Source organism: Puccinia triticina, chromosome 4A, assembly GCF_026914185.1.
Source record: "Puccinia triticina chromosome 4A, complete sequence".
Taxonomy (NCBI): Eukaryota; Fungi; Basidiomycota; class Pucciniomycetes; order Pucciniales; family Pucciniaceae; genus Puccinia; species Puccinia triticina.
Genome location: NC_070561.1, coordinates 673,393 through 691,699, shown reverse-complemented (window position 1 = coordinate 691,699; position 18,307 = coordinate 673,393). Strand labels below are relative to the sequence as shown.

The window sequence follows — 18,307 nt, the reverse complement described above, 5'->3', positions numbered from 1 at the left end:
ATTTTCTCAGACACTTCCTATCTCGTCATTCGGTTCGATTTCTTGTATATGTCCGTCTAGTAAAAATTTAATAACCCACACATACCCATCATGTTGTATTGCTTTTCTAAACCTGTCGTCTTGTTTGATCGTTCTTCTTCGTGCCTCGGTTTGTACTTTTTTTTGTTAGATGCTTCAAGTTAAACATGTCCAAAAAATGCCCCTCTTACAAACAACTCATTTCCGACTGGGCCCTAGGAAGCATTGGTGGAGGTACATATTTACAAAGCACTGAAAGACTGCTCAAATCAATAATCTCCATCCCAAATCTCAATGAGTTGTCTTTTCACAGACCCAACTTCAGAGAAAAAGGACCATCGTTGTACAATTCTCAATTCTCTGGCGCGGGCCGGCATAGTTTCATCGTTTTGCCTTCTGACCTGTGGTCAATAACAGGCAGTTGTCGCTGAACCCGGCCTATGTCAAATGTGAGGCTATCCTACATATAGCCAAAATCTGCCCTCAGATCACCTCGACGGATCTCAGGCTATCTCAGGTCAAGGCTCTAGCGCTGGAACCCATACCCGAAGCTCCGGGGCGTTCCCGCGGGGCGTGCCCCGCGGGGAGCGGCTCCGGGACACCTCCTCGGTTGAACCTTATCCCTCCTCACATCACCAAAGAACAATCACTTCAAGTTTTCTTTTTTTCGCTTGGTGAGTCATGTTTCTTAGATTACTGACTCTATCGTTTCCACATGGCCAATACTTCCAAATGTATATGATCAATGCAATTGGTCGTGCCATTTGGAGGTGATAGCTTCAAATGTATTGTTTTTTGTAGAATGCTTGGAGAATTTCACAAATATTTTCGTTTCGTTCGTCCCATAATTTTAACGTTTGAGTTCGAGCTGCGCAAAGCTAAAATATTACACTGTGACACCCCACGCCTGTTAAGTGTGATCACATTTAAGCTCCATCACACCCACCTACTGCGAATGAGTCTCCACTGACCCAACCAACCCAACCCTGCTCGATTGGAACCTTGGGGCGCTGTAGGCCAGACTAATCGGTGAGCTCGCCAATTTTCGTACGGTTCCCTTTGTCCCATCCCATTTCCGTGACCCCTCTCCCAATCATTCTTCAATTTCCACCGACTCAATAATCAACAATACTAAAAATGTCTTCTAATTACAATCCAGAATCCGGCTTGCGCAACCCTTACATGAGCTCCAACTTTAACACGAACCCTTACGCTGGCCCCCCTCATGCTTCACGAAATCATGACCTCCCATCAATTCGTAGCCAGCCGCGCGACAATTCAGGTAGTAAATTGAACAAAAACTTCGACCGTGATGCTGCTCGCTACCAACCGCTCCCCCGCATTTCCGATTCTTTCAGTTTTACTGCACCCCACCCACAATTCCTGCCGGCTCCCAACGAATCTTTCGATTCAGTCAGGTGGTCCCCAACACCCCACCAATCAATATTGACTGGTCCCAACAGCTCATCTGAAACACCTGCCGCTCCCTACCGACCGTTCTCCCGCGCTTCCCATTCTTCCAGTTATATTGCGTCCCCCCACCCACGATACCTGCCCGCTCCCAACATGACAATTGATTCATTCAGGCAGGCCCCGGAACCCTACCAAGCGTCCTTGCCTTCCTTTCCGGGCCCCAACGACTCGCCTGACTCCTTCTCAAACCCGTTGTGCACCCAAATTCGGTTCCATGCTTCACCACCACCCTGTGAATGGTCCAATCAAATCAGAAGCACTCCGGCCCCCTCCCAAGCGTTCTCGCCCGCGGCAACATTATTCACGGATTCTACGGATTCCATCGGGTCAGCTAAATATCCAAGACACTTCTACAATAAATACTGAACTGACTGATCCTCCTGCCCCTGTCAGCCGTACTCCGGCACCAGTTCAACAAATATCACATGTCTCATCGCCCCTTCCTGACCCAACCAAATTAATCAGGTAAGCCTACCTTGCTCAACGACTTCAAGGCCAAAAAATTACTGAATTAATGAACCAGGATCACTCGTACATCCGCCCAACGGGACTTGGCCTCGCGCGAATCATCACCCGCGGCTGCGCCTCCCGTGAAACGCCCACGTCGGAAACCGGCCGGTCCTTCGAGTTTCAAGTGCGCGATAACTTTTGCGATATACTGCCCTGAGAAGAAACCCAAGAAGAAAGAACCTGTTTGGGTTTGTTTCAGACAGCCAAGATCCGGATGCTTGGTGCACTTCAACCCCGCGGAAATATCTTGGTCGACCTTCCAAACAATAGTCAAAGACGCGGCATCCGTCAAATATAAACACATGGGTCACAAGATTGAAGAAGGCACCAACTCAACCCCGTGGACTATCAATTGGAGCGCCTACATCCTCCGCGACGACGAGTGGCCCAAATCCTCCCCAACCGACATGCACGAAGAGGCGGCGTTCAGCGCTTGGATGGAGTACATTGTGGCATCGGGCCGCAATCAAGGAGGTATCCAAATCATGATGGAGAACCCACAAGAAGAGGCCACCCGAGCCCGTAAAGAAGACCTGTTGACAAAGAATGTCCTGAAGGCGCAATCTCGGCTATCTACTACCTCCCAATCTCAAAGACGTGGGCACAGGCTTGACTCCGATGTGGATGAAGTATGTCGTTGTCTTTAGCCTTCTTGCTTCCACAACACGACCATCTGATGTGATCGCAAATTGCAGGAAAATTCCTCATCTGACGAATACGAAGACTTGGAAATTTATGCCAATCAGATCTATGAAAAGTATGCAATTATCCAACACTATGATCCATTGCTCCCCTCGTATCCCCACCCTGCGGACCCGGAGAGATACATAATCCTGAGTAGTGCAAATGTCGATGTTTGGGCAAAAGCGTTGGTGTGTTCAATTGTTCAATTTCTCATGATCCTTATATCCTTTCAGTCTTGCCTGTATTGGGTTGTTGTCTAATGTATGCAATCTTTCTTTAGGCTAAGCGGACACCTGGTGTCACACTGGAATCTCCTCCATCTTCCATCAAGTACGAAACACACAGCTTGGCTTCGCCCCGCAAACAGTTTTCCGGGTTGACGTTGTGAGAACTCCTTTGGGATGGGTTGGCAGTCCTTTGAGGGGGAAATAACAATATGATATTCCAGCTAAGTAATACTACTGTTACGGGTGGTTTGAAAGACCTGCCCCTCTATTATACTACAGAATTCTGACAACAAATTTATTTATTGTTGTGGCGTGACTTTATGATGGAGAAAACTTGTATGTAGTAGTCTCTATCAGACCTAGATCAGTTTTAACAAGTACAAGGTGCGTATACAACCTCTATATGGCAAGATGGGCAAGGAATATAATCAAGTGAGAATATGTTTTGTTGGGTTTTTAATGGTTTCAGCAGAGGGAAATGATGATGGAGTGTGGTACGAGATTTCTATGTTAATGTATGATGACTGTGTCTTCCGTGATGATGGCAAAATGATGACTGGTGACCACTGAGCTGGGGTGCCTGGGTGATCCTGGAAAAATGGTGGGAGGAGGGCCTCCTTATATATTCTTTTCTGAGTTATTTTTGCTGGTGAGGGCTGCACTCGAGGCATTTCTGCTGGTGGTGACCCTGTGGATTGCACTGCCTTCTGCAAGGGGTGCATAACTTAAACTGATGTTCCGCATGACCATGTGTGATTTGTACTTTTTAAGGCAAAGTCCACCTAGGTTGGTTGCACTGACAAAGTGGAGGCTTTCTGACCGCATGCATCAATGTAAGGTCCGCGCAAATCTGTTGAGTTGTTGAGTGGAGGCCTATTCAATGCAGTTTCCAACACGCAGGTTGCGCGAGGTGATCTGTAGCTAATAGTGGAGGCCTGCCTAACTAGTAAATCTAACTATACTCTTCTACATATGCATGCCTTTTATGATTTATCTGAATTTCCACCTGGGTATGGCCTGTACTAAACCTATAATTGTAACTAACTTCTAAACTAAAAGAGCTAGCTGGGTAGTTGAAGTGAGTGACTAGGGTTAAGTTTGTATTTAGGATCTATTTCTCTAATAATATTCTATCATATGCTAGTATTGTAGGCTGTGAGTTGAGGTTTTGGCAGTTTTGTTGCGCGCAACAGATCTGGATCACCACAACGTCAATTGATCCATCTCAACTGGTTGCAATTGCAACGGCTGTTTCCCAAGCTCATGTGGCAGCGCAATCTGAACTTCGCTCAAATCTCCCGCCTGTTCGGCAAGCCTCACCAGCTTCTTCAGGTCTAAACAAGCCTATCGGAACAGTTACACATGCATTCAAAGAATATCTCACTTTTGCCGGGGTTGTTGACGACAAGGCAGCCATATTAAAACAATTACGCGCTAACGGCATTGATCACTACAAGCTTTTCAAGCCAAAGTATTTGAACCAGGATCAGCTCAAGTCAACGGGCATCAATATGGGAACCATAGCTAAGCTACGCGGCAATGTGGTTAGCTATAAGCAGCACCTCCAGCGCCTCTCCTTGGTGTAATTAATTGTCCAGTTTCTCTAATTTGTCCCCCCCCCCAACGAAAAAATACATAAAAAAAAACTCCCACCAAAAATGTCTGCTGTGTGTGCTACGTATTAATCCTTATTCCCCTATCTCCGTGGTGTCATCTTATATCTCGGTTTATTATTTGTACGCGCAATGGGCGCGCTCACCTTCATACTTTCACATGCTAGCAGATAAATTAATCCCAGCCCAGAGGGCGTTTTTGAGAGCGGTTTTGAATCACGGCCTGCACCGATGTATCCTGCACTGATTGATAGATGTAAGATACATCTTTGATAGCCATGACACCAAGATATGATCTTGTGGTCGGTAAGATATTCAGATATACACATTAGGCAGAGCTCAGCGGCATTTGTTTTTCATGCATGGAAGCAGCACTTATTCTCACTGCTGTCAGTCATGATCAATCTTAATGACTGCATATATTGTGAAAAATCACCGCCGACCGCACGGTGACTTGAAACATATTTGTCTCATGATATGGATATTCTTCCCTCATCTTTGCCGCTTGGGTGTGATGAGGTACAGCTACCTAACCTACAAGGTCTGGCTCGGGAATATAAATAGACCACACTACACCATGCCTGTTGCCCTTCCTTCATTTGCTGAACCTCGCCTCCTGCCGCCCCTTATTATATTAATCAGGCCTTCTCATTGACATCTTACGAGTGAGTCTGCAAGTCAAACATAAAATATTGGCATGATATCCAACTGAGAAATCACTCCTCTTTAATTGTAGATAGATACGATGGACGACAATGTGGATTGCTCCCCCGGGCCAGTTCTATGTCCCGAGACTGTGCCTGAAGAGGTCTTGGTGCGACCTCCTCGAGTAGCACCGGTTCACATTGACTACCGTCTGTTTGTCCAGGTGCACCACCCGCCTGTCGCCTTTTTGAGTATCCCCGCTTCACATTGACTCCCGTCTGTTTGTCCAGGTGCGCGGCCCGCCTGTTGCCCTTGGACAATGGCAGGGCAATCACCAATGGAGGAAAATTACGCCCGACTCCGATGAAGATCCCACCTGGATGATCGACATGCAAGTCGTGACTTGGAAATATTTCCAATCCAAAGTCATCAAGCAAATTGTGGACGGGAGGGCGTTCTTGGACGATTACTTTCGAGCGGCTAATGAGACCAGCAAGCTATCTTGGTATGGCAAGATTGCAAACCACACGAAATATGGGTCACAAACGGGCCTGAAGATTGAAGGTAACCTGGCATTCCTTGACTTTTCGACCCAAGCATATGATGCGCACCCCAGCCAGGTTGAAATATGCGTAATGATGGCGGAGCCTCTCCATGTAAGCTGTATGAATTATTTCATTGATCCTAATGCAATCACTGAAATTACTTGATCTCATTGTACCGCCAGGCGTTACACGTCGAGAGGATTTTGATCAAGGAATTGGCACCTGTTCCCCCGGAGGGCACCGTAGTAAGTACAATTCTTCATGTGCATATCTGTAGACCGGTTTGTAGCGCAAGCAGCCAATATTTGAATTGCATTCTTCCCAGGCCAAACCATCAAAGCGCAAGACAAAATACAGCTTGCCCAGCATCCCAAGCAAGAGGTCTTTTCATCGAGACGGATGCCACGATGGAAAGACTGCCAAGGATGACGAGATCCAAGTCTGGGACCCTCTCACCGGCCTCTATGGCCCCGTAAAGTTATTGGCAGACGGCATCCCATCAAGCCTTGTTGACATGGAATTATACCTGAAATTGGAGCATTTGCCTAATTCCAATGAGGTAACCCGCGCGCGATTAAAACTCAACGGTATTGAACATTGGAGCTTCTTTCAAACGTCGACCGAAGGCAAACTCTTGAAGATGGGCTTTCCCCTGGGGACCAGTCGACTCCTTTGTGATGGTGTGGCCAATGTGCACAAACACCTCATGGACACTCCAGCAGCAACCAGCGAACATTGGGAAGATATCACTAAAGCACCCGCTTCGACCTCAAAGAAGGGTTTGTCTGAATCTTTGGACCGCCTTGATGATATAGACACTTACCTCCGCCTCGCGCGCCTCCAAAACAATGATTTGACACGTGCCCGATTGACGATGCACGGAATAGTACACTGGTCTTTCTTCTGCAAAACCACCGAAACCGAGCTCACCAACCTAGGCTTCCCATTAGGCACCAGCCGTCAGCTGGTGGATGCACGTGAGCATATGCAGCTCACCATGGCCATCCGTGCTTCTCCTAACAAAGTCAGCAAATAAGATCTGGTTTTCTCACTCTTTGCCTGTGTGGATTTTGTGTCTTGTGTGTCTTGAGTGCATTGTCTCTGTGATATGTCATCCATCTGTGTTATGTTGGGCTGTTTCTCTCTCTCCCCGTGCGTGTGGCGCTGCTTTGCGTGTTTGATGTCCTGCTGGAGTTTCTGTCTGGTATCTTTTATCTGTCTGTTACTCTGTCTGTTGTCTCATCGTCCGCATCTGCGCGCTATGCCTGTGCGGCTGTATAGATGTCATACATAGCAATTCGACTATTTCCTGAATTGTCTCAATAAATCAGCCCTGTTTTACTTTGCCGATTTGGATTTCACAATCCTAGATTTTGAGTGATACTTAATGGAATATGTTTCTGTTGTTGGATTGCAGATGAAAAACTGAAGCTAAAATCATGTAACTACGGTATCAATAGTACATCAGTGGGTAACACTATCAATAGTACATCAGTCGGTGTCAGGGACTGGTCCAATAATCGGCCAGTCAGCTTCCGGACATAAATAATTACAATGGCTATACAAACTGCGGCATAAGGCCGGAGTTACAATGCGGTGAAGGGTGCAATGGATAGCCCACATTGGGTCGGTGGAATGGACTAAACCCTGAGATCGGCGAAGTTGAGATTTGATTTAAGAGAACACCAGCTCTATTGGATTGAGCTCTGGGCAATAAGTTGGAAGGTATACCAATTGAACCCCTGCGTCACGGCACAATTGGGCCACTTTCCGAGTGCAATGGATTTTGGCATTATCCATCACAAGGACTGAGTTGATTCCGGGATAGGAATTCATACGTGGTAGCTAAGCACACAGTACAGTCAGTTTTGAGATCAGTCAAACCCAGCTAAGAAGGACCTACCAATCGGTGCTTCAGAAAGTGTTCAAAGTGCTTTCCTTTTACGGTATCTTCCATCACGCTGGTGGCAAGGACACCGTAATAACTGATCCCGGGTATGAGGCTGTATCTACTCGCATTTTGCTCCATGATAAATCGATCCGCTTCCGTACCTTGTTTGGATCGGGAGAACACTCTCAGAAGATCTCGCGAGCATACACCTGATTCATCTGGAAGAATTTGAGTGTCATTCAATGTTCTAACCAACAGACAAGAACAGCTTAGGGGATGGGGACTTACCAGTGAATACAAGGTATTCAGCAGGAACCAATGCCATCTTTTCGACCCACGCGAACTTGGCTGCAAGAGATTTCTTGTGGTTCACTGTATTCGCTTTCTTCAACGTTATCTCCAACTTGTTGATGAGATTTCGGTGGATTGCGCTAACGCTTAGGAGGTTGCCGGACTCGTTGTACAGGCGCTCTTGTATCTCGTCTAGAAACAGTCCTGGCTCCGAGCGGACTAGTTCGATGATGAAGGCGCGGTCTTCGGCGGTAAGGAGCAATGGAGCTCCGCGTTGGGTGTATTCTTGCAAGTCTCAAACAACACGGCGAGACGAATTGTACAAAGAGATCCATCGCGAAAAAGATTGATCCAAAAATGTTTCACCAAGTGCTTTTTGGATTTTGTCTTTTGGGTAGCCTTGCATGACCATGCGGACGGCTGCGACTTTGATTGCCGGGGCGTAGGGTCGGAAAACCATGGCTGTCGAAGTTTTTTGGCGAAAGAAATGGGATGGGGGCTGGAAACGGAGTCTGGGTGAACCTGGCTGAGGATGTGGCGCGGGGCTGGGCAAAACTGGCTACGTGGGAGGCGAGGAGACGAACTGAAGGTGATGGGAGAGCTCAAGAAAGGGGGAAAGCGGTGAGAACCACTGGCATTTCTGGATTGACCGACATTGTTGCACCTGCTGACCGCAGCGATTGACAAGCACATGCCAGCTGCATGTGCTTGAAAATGATAATCCAAGTTTTGATTAGTGTTAGGTGAGGATGCTGCTGCGAGCGCCACCTCCCTGTGGCCAGGAAACCTTGAATGCAAGGTTTGCCTAAATTTTGGTGCAAACTGTAATTTTAGGTTAAATGCATAACAAAACAAAAAATTTTGGAAAAAATCCAAGCATTCTACAAAAAACAATATATGATCAACGCAATTGGTCGTGCCATTTGAAGCTATTGGCCATGTGGAAGCGATCTAAAAGCTGAAAGTCATCCACTCATCCTTCTGATCAACCTGCCCTCAATCTCATCAAGATCGATCAATCAGCTTTTCTGGCCTCAATCGATCTATCGATCTCCTCTCAGTAAACCAATACTTCTCATTGATTTATCTCGATCTCTCCAAGATCTATCAATCGTTCAATAGCCTCTCAGCAAACTGATCCTTCTCATCAATCTGCCTCAATCTCTTCAAGATCGATCGATCAAGCTCCTCTCATTGACCTCATACTTGTCATCGATATAGCCTCATTCTTTTGAGTGAGTTCTTCCTGATTTTTGATCATCATTTCTGGTAGCCTCAACTCCCAACAAGCTTACAGGATATATATGTTTTGTTTCCCTCACCCATGCATACAGATAGATATTCGATTGTTCAATCTTATCTCAGTGAATTGATATTTCACATCAATCTGCCTCGATCCCATCAAGATCGATCGATCAAGCTGCTCTCATTGACCTCATCCTTGTCATCGATCTAGCCTCAACTTTAGTATCAATCTCGCCGAGTCCTTCTCATTCTTTGGAGTGAGTTCTTCAGGATTTTTATCATCAATGCTGGTAGCCTCAAATCCCAATAAGCTTACCAGATATGTATGTTTTGTTTCCCTCACCCATGCATACAGATAGATATGTTTAGTAGTGTATTTGAATACATGAAGCAACGCAAACGGGATAATCGTAATAAGAGAAGAAAAACCGAGCGGCACTCCACATACGAATCTGCGGGCCATGCTGCAGATCCCTTGTTGCCGCCTGAAAAGCTTACCTGGTCAATTAAACGATTCAAAAAAACCGAGCTCTTCCCACACCGACTCATAGAGGGTGATCGAAAGCCCACCGATGCCGAACTTGCACAGGCTCTGAAGATCGCTGAAGGATTCCACTATTTCGGACACGGGAAAGTAGTAGTTATTGATGAAGACAATCCAGATCAGATTATTGCAATAATCGAATTCACCAAAGTAGAAGATCTAACCCTGTCCGAACTGAACGAGTTGAACATTATCGCCAGGTTCATTCATAAATTTAAACAATTTGTCAATGCGGTCAACGAAGCCTCTCGTTCTTGGGGTGGATACATGTGGATGGTGGGGTGGCGGAAAGGTTTTGAGGCTTATCAACTTGCGGGAGTGTATCTTAACTCCAAGAAGATTGAAGCAGCAAAAGATGACTACAATTCTCTCATGCGTTCTTCCTCAACCCCTTCAAACATACTCGGAAAACTGTTTAAAGGTGTTGCAAACATCGCCTTCGAAAAAAACCGTGAACTCATGAAAATGAATTCTATCCCGGCTTTTGGATCGCTCCACTACAAGGATCCCTTGAATAAATTTGAATGCTCACCAAATCTATCGTTCACGACTGGCGGATACTTCAACCCGCCTCACAAGGATACTAAGGATGCCCAAGATTTTGCATTCGCGCTATTCCTTCCCACTAACAAGTCGGACGGCTCAATTATAGCATCAACTGATGTTTACCATGTCAAAGGTGGTTCATTTGTTTTTCCCAATTATAGGATTGGTATTAATTTAGACGAACAAAAAGGGATTGTCAAACTCGTTTGGGCTTCAAGAACAGTTCGACACTGCACTTTACCTGCTAGAGAATCTCCTACTCAAGCTCGAACAGCTATGTCTCTTCAAATCAACCAAACAACTCTTACCACCTTCAGAGATATCAACAATGGTTCGATTTATAATAGACCTGCTATTAAAAAAAAGGCAAAAGAAAATTTGTTTGTAGCTGGTCATGATTATGCCATAAACCCTTCCAATTATCCTCATCCTTAATCTAATTTTTATGTAGATACTTTTGAAGTTTTTGTCACTCAATAAAATAAAATAAAAATCGTTAACGCATTATCTACAAATTTGCTGCAATCAGTGTTTTGACATATCCCATACTATTCGATAGTCTAACGGACGTTGACATGGGTGGTATCTCGGGCAAGTTCAACTACGCATGGATTCTCGGGCTTCGCGGAAAAAGCGCCTTGGAATGACCACAACTTCATGGAGGCGCCTCGGGCTCGTTGCCCCGGCCGTGGAAAGTTCTGATTGGTCGATGGCCGCCCAAGCAGGCAACGCAGCACTGCAGACGAACCGGGCTGGCGCCAAAATACATCCAGTCCCCATGGGAACGGAATCGCCACACGTGGCTCATCGATAATCCGGTGCGGACAGCTCGGTATACACCTACATACATGGTCGCAAGGGCCTCGAAAGCACAACGTCAGAACCGAACGCTGCTTGGCCTGAGAGGCGGAATGGAGACATATGATGTACAACTATTTTACATTCAGTTATCCGGTACATCGGTGTTCTTAAAAGCAGTCTGGGACGCCATTAGCACGTGTCTTGATGGGGCGCCAGGTGAGGTGGCGCTAAAATTGCAGCCTCTCATGATGAACAAGGTCCTGAGTGATTGTTCCGGAGGCCCAGCGATACATACCCATTGAGAGCGGGCAAAATCAGATACACCTCTCCGTCAGGTTATGTAAAAGGAGTTCATTGTAGGGTGGCTCTTCCTTATCCCACTCACCAGCTTACATTTGCACAACAACTCCTTCTTACAAATCTACATGATGTTCTCTGCAAAGCTCATCACCGCCTTGACTCTAGTTTTCGTCGCTAGCAATGCTGTCAGCAGCGAAATAAAGCCCGATAAAATGCGCTCCCAATGCTCTCAATGGAGAGCTAAGTTCGGGAAGATAGGGTCGGAGAACGCACCTATGATGGTCGCCAAAGTGGTGAGTTATAGTCTTACTATCATGTCGAGATGTGAATCCTTAAAATTTAATATTCAATCCTTGTTCTGTATATGCAGATGAAATCCAAACCACCGAAAACGCAAGCTCACAACCGTCTCCAACGCTGAATCGATCCCCCTAAGACCAGAGTAAATTTGATCTTTATTGATACATATGTCTTGGCTCAACAAAATCTTCTGAAAACTGACACCCCAGTGGCTCCTTGACGTATGTCATCTACCATAGTTTAATGATCTGGACTCTCAGAAAGAGGCTGTGAGTATTTTCATGTTCATATGGTCCAGCCCAGCAAGATTGACTCGACTCGTTTCTTCCCGTTCCAGGTCTGTTTCGACAACGGTTATAATACCAAGAAGAAGGAGGGCGCGTGTCTCTGGACAGGACAACACCAAAAGTACGACAGTAAAAAATTCTATCCTGGTTGGGTCAACGGGTAAGTAGATCCTTGCAGCTCATCTCGAAGTATACAACTGACACATCTTTTGTTATATTTAGTGAACACCCTACAAACTGCAATCAAACTCTGTAAGTCATCTCCAGAGCGGTCATTCAAATACTCGAGGCTCATGTCACATTTCTTTGCGCCTCCAGTTATTTAATAAATTCCAAAAAGAAAACTTTTTACGTCCCCGTAATCGATGGATGCGCTTTTGCTGAAGAGGGTCAAACGATTGATGAGCACTTCGGCTGCTCAAGCACATACGTGACCAGAAAGGTAAGTGACCTTGAGAGGATTTTGGGACGCGTCGTCCCAATCGATGTGATCTTGAGTCTGATCAATCCTTGTGCTTTTTCCTCAGACATTTGCCACGCTCGGCGGGAAAGCTGATCAGCACGAGGTCAAGATCGAAAGCTGGAACTTGTGAGTTCCGGCTCTTTCCCCTTTGATACCTGCCGATTCGACACTGACAATTCTCCAATCCTCCAGCGTTGATCCAGGCGGCAACTGAAAAAGCCACCATTCCGCCTTATCGCATCTTGCGGTCGCTTCGCAAGATCTTCCATCCCTTCCATGATTGGCTAGTCTAAATGGAGAAAGTTTATCGGCTTCCTCCATATTTTTATCTATCTATACTCTTTTCAATTTCCCCTTTTTTTGTAAGTGAAATGTTGAGCCGATCACAACAGACAATATAACTAAACCTTTAGTGAGTGATACCTGTCCGAGAAAAGACTGGCTGTTTGATCCGAGTCCAGATATCTTAAGAGAATTGAATCCATTGAGCAAGCCGGGATGAACTTGAAGGCCCAGACACAGTTGTTCGGATCAACGTGTTAGACTCTTTACTCCCCAGCGATCATACCCGGATTTCTCTATCGTCATTCTCTAGTTGTGGCACAAGTCTTGGAATCTGATCAGCACGACTTGTGCTGATCGTATTCTGAGCTGGGCCTCAGACAGGCAGAAAACTAAGCTCGGAACCAGGTCCCCTGTTATGTAGTAAAAATTGAAAGGCTCCAGAGCTGAGGATTTTTTCAACATTTGACATTGGGGGGTTACAAGCAAAATGGACAAATGTAGAGGGGACCAAGCAGTCAGCCTCTGTTGGACCTTGAAGCCCGTTGTGAAGCTTGTTTTGGGTTGACTGGCCCTGGTCTCCCTAGCTCGTCGTCGGGGATGATTGGCTGTTTGACTGAGATATAGGAGTGACCGGTGGATATGATGATCTGTTCAAGGCGTTTGAGCAACGGCTTCATGACAGCCACATCTGCTTTGAGGCCAGCGATGTCGGTCTTCATGGCGGCGATGTCAGTCTTCACGGTGGCCACATCGGTTTTGAGGCCAGCGATGTCGGTCTTCATGGCGGCAATGTCAGTCTTCACGGTGGCCACATCGGTTTTGAGGCCAGCGATGTCGGTCTTCATGGCGGCAATGTCAGTCTTCACGGTGGCCACATCGGTTTTGAGGCCAGCGATGTCGGTCTTCATGACGGCCACATCTGCTTTGAGGCCAGCGATGTCGGTCTTTGTGGCGGCGATGTCAGTCTTCACGGTGGCCACGTCGGTTTTGAGGCCAGCGATGTTGGCCTTCATGGTGGAGCTGAGGGATGCAACACTGCTTAAAATCCTGCCCTCAAATGCTTTTTCTCGTTTGATGGCCCGGGCCTCGTATTCCTTCAAGGCAGATGGGAGCAGATCCGTAGGTTCTGCCAATGGGTACATACATACATAAAAAGAAGGAATTAGCAGGAGAAAACAAAGGCATTTTCAAGATCAGATGGACTGACCGTCCGCTTGAATACCTTGAATTGAAGACTTAATCATTTGTTGTGTTGCTGTCTTCCACCTTTGCGGATCAACCGCACCCGGAGCAATAACTTCAAAGAAACAAATACATAATAAAATGAGTCAGCTGTAATTAGTACACAAAACAAGTCGTAGGTCATTACCATTCCTAAGACTAGTTTCAAAAAAGTATGAAACCTGAGCAACTTCCTCAGGCGTTGTTGGTGGGCTGGAAGGGGTTTGGGGAGGTTCACCTGGATCTCAATAGCTGAAAGCGGTGATGGAGGTGGCTTGAAGCGGGCAGGGAGAAGCCATTGGAAAGGATGATGCACCCATCCCACCCCCCCCCCCCCATGCCTACTTTATACATGTTCGGGCAAGACCACACGGTGTCCTGGCACTGCAGGACACAATTATGTACCCAGCGGGGCACATCAGTAAAAGCCAATGAGCTCTGAAAGCGTCCAAGCAGTACAGGCGGACCCAGAGTCATGGCAGGTGCCACCCGGTCAAGCATGGTGGGGCCTGCATGACTCTGGGTCACTTTTGAGCTTCATTTTTTGCCTGTTGCCAATTGGCTTCGGGCTTGCTGTAAACACCGATACAGGCAGCGACCGCATGCGCAGATACCTATGTAGCAGCAAAAAAAACGGAGTGGCCTTCAGGGTTTTCAGCAGACTTTAGCCGTGCAATTGGTCGACAAAGTCAACTTGACCGCCATCTCGACCCCTGTTATCCAGGTGTCTAACGGCCAAGGAGGATGACGAGATTTTCACAAAGACTGGGCGGCGGAGGCCCAGATGGGCAAGCTTCACAGGATCCCTCCTCACGAGCACACACATCAATGCAAAGAATCTTCCGACTTGCGAAAAAATCCCGGACGACCCGGAGAAGGGCGTCAAGACCCAGTCCTTGCCGCATCCACTACTTGTGGGAGTTGATTAATCAAGCCCCAAGCCATCTGCAGCGCCTGCCTGAATGTAGAACCAATAAGTCCCTCCCAAAAGCGTAATGAAATGCAAATCCTTATGTATCAGCTACCGATAATGAATTGTGATGTTGCCTTAGAAGCAAGTAAGCAAGAGCAATCAATAATTGTTACCCCAGCAACAAAGATGGGAGATGCGCCATTGATACTTACACATTGATGCCACGGAAATGAGAACAAGAAAAATTCCAAAGCACAACTCCCTGCTCGCCCTGGAGGCATCTTCAGTTTAAAAGCCAGGCAGCTGTGCTGTCGACACCCATTCTTGCCCGCCCCCATCACACCACAATTGAGACCGCTCCTTACTTCACCCGCTTGCCTCAGCCCATCGGCTTTCCTCCTATTTTTCCCCGGGTGCTCATAGTTATCACAAGAAAATCCAAATGCTTCGTGTATTTCAATCTACAGTATAAATAATTGAAAACAACCAAACCCCCGACGGCAGAACTACAAGCGCTTCTCAACAAAACATCGGACCAATTCACCTGATTTGCTTCCTTAAGTCCTTCTGCGGCAACATGTTCTCGACACTCCCAAGGATTTCCCAGCCATCCGTTCTGAGCTGCTCGAGATCCTCCACCGTACAGTTGGCCAAGCAGTCGTCCTTGTGATCCTTGTGAGCGAGAAGGCCCTCCGCCGTCTTAAGCCACTTGACTCCCGCTTCTTGCAACTGGCTAGTAAGTTTGTCGACTTCGTCACGCGGTAAACACTGCACCACAGAAATCCCGGGGAAGCTCACATATCTCGGTTTCGACGCCTTGGGGCACTTGTAGGTGATATGTGTGAGGATCCGTTCACACGAATCCTTGAAACCCCACATCCAATCCGGCGAAACTCGGGAAAGAACGAGACGTCAATTCTTGGCAACCTTGAGGATGTTGTTCGTTAGTTTCAGCGCGTTGAACAGCGAGGCAAGCAGGTTCGAAAGATGGCGTTTAATTTCATCTTCAGTGAGGTAGAGGTTGTTTGCTGGCAGCGGAGGCGGCATTGACGGACAGCCGTGTTGGTTAGTTAAGCCTCCAGCATCAAACCCCAAGAGACCCTCGTCGACCTCCGCTGGCTCATCGGCGTGGGTGGGATCTTCTCTCGGCTCGGCATGCGGAGGAAGCTGGGAAGCCAAAGCGCGGGTCGTTGGCTTCCTTGGCTTCTTAACAGGCCTACCAACCGTAGTATCCTGCGCCTCCGATGCGATGAGCGACCTTGCGGAGGGTTCCTGTCTAGTTGACCGGTCGAGTATCCAGTCTTTGGAGTGGATGGTCAAGTCAGTCACCGCCGGCTCTATCGTCGGCTCGTCAACAAATTGAACGGCATTCTCGACTATCAGCATCTTGTATTCCTTTGAAAGGTAAAACATGTGCTTGCATCCGCTCCCGTAGCGGCGGAAGTAATCGCACGTGCAGCTGTGAAGTTCCGCGAGGTTGTTGCTGGTGGCTGACTGGAAGCGAACCATGTATATCGCTCTAAGGGGGTCCCTAAACGAAGAAATCCAAAACTTCGAAGGAAGCATTGTTGTTATCGATGTGTTTGAATCTGAGCAGAAGCGAGAGAAAGTGAGCTTACATGAGTTGGAAACTCCATGATGAATATGCCAAGCAGCTCCAAAACAGCTGGTGTGTATCCATCTGCGCGAGCCTTCGCCAAGGCCTGGAACTTGTTCACCCGCTGGTATTTGATACCTTCAGCAACTTGCAGGTGCGTCATGAGGTAGGCAGGGTGCACCTGGTCGGTCAGGATCTGTACCACCTCATCGATTCGGGGTCGCAAGTCGTTAAGGTAGTGTGACTTTAAAACTTGGTGCCACGCTTCTACATAGTTGTTAGTGTGGATGCCCTGGTGAGGGGTCTGAAATACAGTGCGATGGGGGTAGAATGAGTGTATTAGTTAATTGTCAAATGGCTGTTAGTCGGCGGCATATATTCATCGTATACAACTGACCATGCGATATACCGTTGCCCAGTGAATGATGTTGTTGTACCACTGGGTACGAACATAATGGACGAAGGTAGGATTGACTTCTGACCATTTGGCGAAAAATCTGTTCAACTTGATCACCGGATCGTTCTCCTCATATACCATGTCGCGAAATTCCTTCAGAGCTTCTTCTGCTCGTGCACCAACATAGAGTATCGCCCGTTTTTTGAACGCCCGGAAAACATGAAAGATGCACCAGTAGAATTTGGGTGCTAGCGAGCCAAGGTCTGAGTAGGCTGCTCTGACACCGTTCCGGATTGCAGGCGCACAATCGCTCATTACCGCGCATGGTATGATGCCGGTTGACTTGCGAAGCCATTTCATGATTGCTTCGATGGGTTCCCTGCAAAACAGTACAAAACGGTGTTTAAAGCAAGACGGGTTAATTGATGGCTTTGATACTACGATGGGGTTATCATGGGAGGGTACTTACGTGGCCTCTGACGCTGTGAAAGCCCAGCATATTGGTAGGCCCTTGCCGACGACGGGATCACGAATCATAATCGTGTATAGACTGAACTTTCGGCCATCTGAAAGGCAGCTGTTGTCGGCCGTGTTGTGTGTGCTGTCGACTATTATCATACCTTGTCCATACTTAAGGAGCTGCTCTCTTTGCCACGGAGATTGGAATGCAAAAATGAAGTCGCTTTTGTCTTCCGAGGTTGAAAATAAGGTGTTCCAACCTTGATCCTTCAGATTTTTGTTCCACAGGTCTATTGACTTGAAAGGATCAAGATCACGCCAAGCCAACACAGCCACACGGGTGCGGATGAGATGGCGCACCCGATCATACTTAACATACTTGGCCTCAGGCTGGTTGTCGGTTCCAATGCACATCTAGATGGGGGTGAAGGAACAAACTGATTAGAACGAGTTCAGATACTGTAGATGTTATGCAGAAGGAGATCACTGACTCGGAATATATCTGGATTGTGCAGAAGAGCCTGAATTGCCGGCCAGCTCAGCCCTGATATCACCCGTTCCGTAAGCCAGTCATCAAGCATCTTTGGAATCCGGTTGGCCTTGATTTCTTTGGCGGAAAAGGGGTCGTGGTTGTGCTGCCATTTCCATTTGACGCGAAGTGAGTTGGTTGGAATATGATGGAAAATGGTGAAACCAGCCTTGCATCGACATTTGCGGGAAACAGCCCTCTGCTTTCGCGAATTCGGAGTTGCTGTGTGTGCTCCGCTGCGTGGACATTTGAACGCCAGGCGGAAAAAGGCTTCGGCAGGGCGGCCTGTTCGGCCGGAAGATGGTTTGAGTGCCGGGTCATTGTCTTCGTACTGTTTTTTGTTCCAATAGAGGGTGGTTTGCATAGCAGTGACAAAATCTTCTGCTTCAGCTCGAGTGTTACCTGGGATTGTAAACTTGTGGATGGGCTTGGGGAACGAAGGAGCAGCGGTGCCACCCCGGCGAATCATGCGTAGAGAATTGGGAGCTGACGGTTGACAAGACTGGACCGGTACCATCTGAGT

General features: G+C 47.3%; 5 protein-coding genes across 5 annotated transcripts; 3 read left to right on the top strand and 2 right to left on the bottom strand.

The window, feature by feature from the left end:
• Positions 1 to 458: 458 nt before the first annotated feature.
• Positions 459 to 6,751, top strand: PtA15_4A73 (uncharacterized protein; the record flags this gene model as incomplete). The annotated part of the gene is made up of 12 exons (XM_053168654.1): positions 459 to 467; positions 1,035 to 1,047; positions 1,178 to 1,817; positions 1,885 to 1,956; positions 2,015 to 2,630; positions 2,697 to 2,873; positions 2,966 to 2,981; positions 5,168 to 5,190; positions 5,262 to 5,393; positions 5,461 to 5,826; positions 5,898 to 5,960; positions 6,041 to 6,751. 12 exons carry the CDS (start codon positions 459 to 461, stop codon positions 6,749 to 6,751), a joined length of 2,838 nt encoding a protein of 945 aa, XP_053019180.1.
• A 2,752-nt stretch (positions 6,752 to 9,503) lies between these two features.
• Positions 9,504 to 10,667, top strand: PtA15_4A72 (uncharacterized protein; the record flags this gene model as incomplete). Its single annotated transcript, XM_053168643.1, has 1 exon — positions 9,504 to 10,667. The coding sequence occupies one exon, from the start codon at positions 9,504 to 9,506 to the stop codon at positions 10,665 to 10,667; it is 1,164 nt and encodes a 387-aa protein (XP_053019179.1).
• Positions 10,668 to 11,458: 791 nt separating this feature from the next.
• PtA15_4A71 (uncharacterized protein) lies at positions 11,459 to 12,597 on the top strand (the record flags this gene model as incomplete). The annotated part of the gene is made up of 7 exons (XM_053168632.1): positions 11,459 to 11,626; positions 11,873 to 11,902; positions 11,971 to 12,080; positions 12,143 to 12,172; positions 12,239 to 12,362; positions 12,448 to 12,509; positions 12,576 to 12,597. The coding sequence occupies 7 exons, from the start codon at positions 11,459 to 11,461 to the stop codon at positions 12,595 to 12,597; spliced, it is 546 nt and encodes a 181-aa protein (XP_053019178.1).
• A 586-nt stretch (positions 12,598 to 13,183) lies between these two features.
• On the bottom strand, positions 13,184 to 13,912 carry PtA15_4A70 (uncharacterized protein; the record flags this gene model as incomplete). Its single annotated transcript, XM_053168621.1, has 2 exons — positions 13,184 to 13,794; positions 13,876 to 13,912. 2 exons carry the CDS (start codon positions 13,910 to 13,912, stop codon positions 13,184 to 13,186), a joined length of 648 nt encoding a protein of 215 aa, XP_053019177.1.
• A 1,430-nt stretch (positions 13,913 to 15,342) lies between these two features.
• On the bottom strand, positions 15,343 to 16,562 carry PtA15_4A69 (uncharacterized protein; the record flags this gene model as incomplete). The annotated part of the gene is made up of 3 exons (XM_053168609.1): positions 15,343 to 15,666; positions 15,730 to 16,149; positions 16,422 to 16,562. The coding sequence occupies 3 exons, from the start codon at positions 16,560 to 16,562 to the stop codon at positions 15,343 to 15,345; spliced, it is 885 nt and encodes a 294-aa protein (XP_053019176.1).
• Between the last annotated feature and the right edge of the window lie 1,745 nt (positions 16,563 to 18,307).